General features: G+C 54.0%; 1 protein-coding gene across 2 annotated transcripts in view; it reads left to right on the top strand.

Annotated features, from left to right (window-relative positions):
• The window catches only part of YTHDF1 (YTH N(6)-methyladenosine RNA binding protein 1), a 27,477-nt gene extending 25,319 nt beyond the window's left edge, over window positions 1–2,158 (top strand). For both annotated transcript variants that reach the window (XM_012654638.1, XM_012654637.1), the window contains one exon: window positions 1,904–2,158. In XM_012654638.1, the coding sequence (XP_012510092.1) occupies window positions 1,904–1,930 (27 nt within the window). In that variant the 3' untranslated portion in view covers window positions 1,931–2,158. The remainder of the gene's footprint in view (window positions 1–1,903) is intronic.
• The last annotated feature ends 3,265 nt before the right edge of the window (window positions 2,159–5,423 follow it).

The following is a 5,423-nucleotide window of genomic DNA, read 5'->3' on the forward strand; positions in this document are numbered from 1 at the left end:
AAAAAAAAAAAAAAAGAAAATCTAGTATTTAGAAGTAAAATATGGTTAACATTTTTTAGGATTGCCATCCAGCTGTAAATTTGGAAACACCGATTTCTTAGGAGAGCAGTAGCTTTTATGGCAGCAGTGTCGGACCAAGTCCTAGATTGATACATTTTTGGTTTTTTAAAATCTTAAACAGTCACTGCGTAGGGTGCTCAAGACAGTGGAAGCCGTGGGTGTTCCACACAGTGTGCATCTCTGCTCTGGCCCTGGCCGTAGGTGCCCCGACCCCTGGGTCGTCCCTGTGTGAACATGGCCCGACCCAGCAGAGTGACTGTTTGGCTTTGGAAACTGGGTAAAGGGGGGGAGAATTCTAAGAAGCTGGGTCTTTGTTGGTGAGCGTTCCTCTACAGCAGCGGTCCCTGGCCTTTTGGCACCAGGGACCAGTTTCATGGAAGACAGCGTTTCCACGGACTGGGGCTGGGGAGGTGTGTGGGGCTCAGGCGGTGCTACTCCGCCCGTTTCCTGACAGACCACGGACTGGTACTGGGCGGAGGCCAGGGGTTGGGGACCGCAGCTCTAAAGTATGAGCTGCACTCGTCACCTGTTTCTTTTTTTTTGAGAAATTTTATGAGTAATGGTATCTTTTTTTTTTAAAGAGCACGTGGTGAACTTTGTAGCAGCTTATAAGGGTTGAAGGGAGACAGGACGCTGGGAAGTTTCCCTCCTGAGTGGCTTTAACAGCAGCTGTTTGGCTCAAAAGAGAGACTGGAATCTTTTTAGGAGCAGCAATACCTCTTTTTTGATGAGATTTTTTAAGGGAATGCAAAATATTGAGTTGTTAATTTTTCCAGTTTTACATTTCAGCATAGGGAGGAAAGGTCGATTTTTAGAGCTGTGGTTGTCTGCCCAGTGCTTTAATCCTAATACCCTGGAGCCTTCTCAGGACAGGGGGCAGCCACTGCTGAGAAGCCCACCCTGGGTGCGGGGGGGGGGGCATTTCACGCGCAGCGCTGCGGAAGGTGTGGACTAACCCGAAGGCACTCGTCGTTTTAGCAAAGAGGAGCGTTCGTTAGATGCTGGGTCTCCATCCGCCCTGCAGTTTTCTCACGAATTTGAGTCTCTCTAGAAAAAGGGCCGGATAAGGATGGGTGTGCCAGGGACGCGTCTTTACCAAGCGGTGTGGCGCGTGCTCTTTGATGGAACGTCTCCACGTTCCCTTGCTGTGCTGTGAGGACAGATGGCAGTGGCCTCTAGACCCTACTGATGAGAAGCAGGCAGGCACGGGTGAAGGTTCAGCTGTAAGTCCCAAACTCGTGTGTCACACACACTTGGGAAAAGGTTGTTCTCTTTGTGGAAGTGGAAGATAAATATGGCCGAGGCGCCTGGCCTCGCTCAAGTCCGTCTGCGGGGGCCCGGTTCTCTGGTGTCAGAGCAGACGAGGGCAGTGGGAGGGCCTGAGCTGGTCTTGGTGACGCAGAGCTCGCTCTCTAGCCTGCGGGGAGGACTTCAGTGTCCTCCGGGCCACTGACAGGTTTAAGTGAGATAAAATACAGAAGAGCAGCTCCCGTGTACGCAGCACACTTGAGTGCCCAGTGCGTGCAGACAATTTCACGTCTAGGGTTTGCCATGCAGAGTGACGGTGGCATGGGAGGGCAAGCCAGGGACGGGAAGTGAGGTCTGCAGCACACGGGTGACCCACGCAACTGCAGCCGTCGATGCTTTTCTGCTTGTGAGGGCTCTGGCGCGGGGTCGGGGCCGAATGCCATGCCTCGCGTGTGTGTGGTCCACACGGCCCTGTCTGTGCGCCGTGTGGTCTGGGCGGCTGAGCAGGGAGGCTGCGGCTGCGGGCACCTTGGACGCGTCCTGGGAGGGGTTTGTCTGGTGACCGTCTGTTCAACTCTTTCCCTCTCTCTTACAGGAACGGCAGAATCGAAACAAACAATAAGGACCAGACGGTTTCTTACGTGTTCTAACATTGGACTTTGAAAACCAGTTTTAAAAACGTGTGCTTGGTCAGCTCCAGCGTGTCGTCCTGTGCAGGGTTGAGTGTTGCATCTTTTACCTTTTTCGTAGTTTATTTTTGCCCAGATGGATCTGTGTTCGTTTGTATTTTTTCTATGTGTTATGATATTGTAGAACTCACTAATAAAGGAGTATTTTTTTTGTCAGTTTATCAATCAGACTGACCTAATGGGAAATATAAATATCCTTAAAAACAAAGCAAAACAAAAACCTAATATATTCTAAAGATTTTTTTTATTTTGGCAGAAATTATCTTCTTACGTCCACAGTCATTAACTTTCTTGATGAGCCCTGTACTTCTCACCCTTTCTTGCTCATACAAACATAGGAAACCATGAGTTGTTTTGTCTCTTAGAGTATCTGTTAAAATCTCTTAAAGTCCTGAAATGAAAAAGTTGGTGACCACCTCGTCCAGCTGGTTTGCCATTTTTATCATCTGTTATGTCTGAAATGCTAATCTGCTCATTTGATTTTTCTACTAGACGGAAAGGTAAACTTTAATTTTTCGAGTCTGGTGGGCACGTTTTGTCTCTGTGGAAAACCTGTGGCCCACACCCTGCTGCTGCTGTGTCCCGCGCTGCCCTGCGCCCGAGCCCGCCCGATGCTGGTGGGGTCCGCCGTGCGGGGTCGGGAGGAGTGTGAGATGTGGTTCAGTGTTCAGGGTTCCTTGCTGTCTGCAGACCGTTTTAATTTCCCGTCCTTCGCCTGAGAGCCCCAGTGCCGTTTCACACCGGAACGCTGCGCTTTACGTGCAGGGTCTGGTGGGTCGGAGCGTGAGGGAGGATGCCGCCTGCTATAAATTTCACCACGCGTGTCTCGTTTCTTTTCCTGTTGAACGGGTAAAAACAAACAAACCTTTTAGAAAGTGAATTTGCTGTCAGTGTGTTGTGGAATAGGGACCGTTGACGGAACCGCCACCTGGAGTCTGAGCTGAAGCATGAACATGGTGCTCGTGCCCGACGCTGCAGCGCCCGCCCGCACGTGCTCGTCGCAGAGCAGCTCTGCCGTCCTGGAGAGCAGGCGCCTCCCGGACCACGTGCTGCAGAAGACCCTACAGTTAAAGTTTAAGCTGCATCATGTAGACTTGCATTTAGGGCCTATCGCTTCCTCTGTCACTGCCTGTGTGGAGTCGAGGACGACATCGGGTGACTTTCCTCTAGGAGAATACGAGCCTTAATAAACACCTATTTAGCAAACCTGCTGTCGCTGCATTCTTCACCCCTGCTTGACGGGGTAATGTTTTTTGGGTTTTTTAGGCTGCAAAGCCATGAATGGAGTCACCATCAAAAAAGCCTGTGTATTTCTCGAGGCCCGGGGTCCTCACTCTCTTGTTGCTGGTGGAGTGAGTTAAAGACTAAACCGCATGTAACTGCGCTCACGGCTCAGCGTAACTGCGCAGAGGTGCGGTGAGTGGAGACCCGTGCACCCCCTCCTTGGATCGGCTTCTCCCCTCCGTCCGTCCCCCGTCCGTCCCCCATCCGCCCCTCAGTGCCTCTCGTTTGCCACCCGTTTCAGATGGCCGGCACCAGTGCACTCCAAGTGATTCACGTTCATCAACGAGTTTGCTGTTTGTTCAGTTTGTTTACCTTTTGAGGTAAGATTTACAAACAGTGAAATGCACGAACCTTGGGTGCACGTCTGCAGAGTTCTGACTAGTGTGAGATACAGGTGGGAGGTACCGGTGGCGCGTGGTCCCTGAGGATTCTCTTACACCCTTTCCTAGCCAGTCAGCACCTCTGCCGGAGGCTGGTAAGTGGTGCAAGGAAACGAGAGCAGGAAATGAGCCCACCCTGCAGGTCGGTCAGGTGGGACGTTCTCACCACCTGCATCTCCAGGTTGCTTCTATGATTTTGTTTTAGGAAGTGTGTTTCAAACCTCAAGTGGTTAATTCCTTCGTGTTCGTGCCATCTTCTTACTTGTATGCCGTCATTGGGCTCCTTTGAAGTTGAATTCCTGGCTTTTAGTGCGGTCGTCCAAGAGGTGGGCTGGGAGGTAGCGTGTGTTACGACAGGGCGCTTCCCGTTCGTGCGTGTCAGCGCCAGGGAGGCGCGTGGAAGGAGTGGGTAGTGTCGGCTGGTCGCCGCAGTGCAGGAACTGGCCATGAGGACTCGGGCCAACGGTCACCGACCGGCCTGTGTGTCAAGAGTGAACAGTGCAGTCTGAGCGTCACCAGCCGTGAAGGCATCCTACGACGCAGGAGGAGGCGGTGGCTGCCCCTCTGGCCACACGAGAAACCCTGGGGAGCAGACGCCAGGCCCGGGTCGGTGTGGGGCCCCCTCACTCTTGCTCCTGGCACTCGGGGACACCTGCTCTCAACCTGCACACGCAAGAGGAGGTGGGCCCTGGGTGCCACCCTGGATGTCTCCTATAGGAGACATGCAAAAGAGGGGCAGGTGACAACAGACAGGATCGAGGCCGCCACGAGCCAAGGGGCACCTGGAGCCGCAGAAGCTGGACGAGGCAGGAAGGACCCTCCCCTGGGGTTGCAGGTTTCTGGGGTGACAACTGGAGGGCGTCATGTTTGCTTCGTGACGGGCTGTGGATTCTCAGTGTTTCCCACCTTTGCCCCCCAAAAGCCAACCAGATAGCTTTTTCCCTCTGCCCCTCCCCCAGGCACAGCATGTTAGGATTTCTACGTTTCTTGGTGAATTCTACCTGGAAAAACCTTTAGCTAGATGTGCCGTGTGAGGTACCTCTGGCTCTGGAAGTTTCCTTGGAGGGCCCCGTAGCTGAGGTGCAAGCGGAGCATCCTTGTGGCCGTGCGGTGGCAGCTGGCTGGCTCTGTGGGTTACTCCTGTGCTGGGGCCGAGCTGGCCGACGGGGGTGGCGTGGAGGAAACACGAGGCCTGCGGTGCTGCTCGGTGGCCCTGAGCCCTCCAGGGTTGACTAACTCTTTGCCCTGAAAGGACAGAACTGAGTCTGGCCAGAGGCCAGCCATAAGCCATGCCGCTCCCAGGCCAGAGCTGTCGTGCTGCCGTGACTCGGGTCTCCAGACCTCGTCTGGTAACCCTCGGTGAGCTGTGGGGGGCAATCTGGGCACGGCGTATACCCTCCCCCTTACGCGGCACGAGGCAGACGCGCTGTCCTCACTCCGAGAGGCCACGCACCTGCTACTCCTGGTTTGCTCATGACTGAGTTGCTTCTGAGGTTGGCACGACCCATGGTTATTGAAGCCAGCGTGCTGGAAAAGCCACTCGAATAGCGACTAGACACCGCACGTTCAGCATGACTTTCGTCTGCGGACCACACACGGTGCACACGTTACTGAGCTGACAACACGAGGAAGGGTCTCCCACAGTCACGCTCGTTCCTGCGAGCACCCACTTGCCTGTGAGCAGTTGTGGGATCCCGTGGTGTGGGGGTCTCTGTCCCTCCCCTGGCGTGTAGCTGTGTGATCCCGTGGTGTGGGGGTCTCT

Source organism: Propithecus coquereli, unplaced genomic scaffold, assembly GCF_000956105.1.
Source record: "Propithecus coquereli isolate 6110/MARCELLA unplaced genomic scaffold, Pcoq_1.0 Scaffold442, whole genome shotgun sequence".
NCBI lineage: Eukaryota > Metazoa > Chordata > Mammalia > Primates > Indriidae > Propithecus > Propithecus coquereli.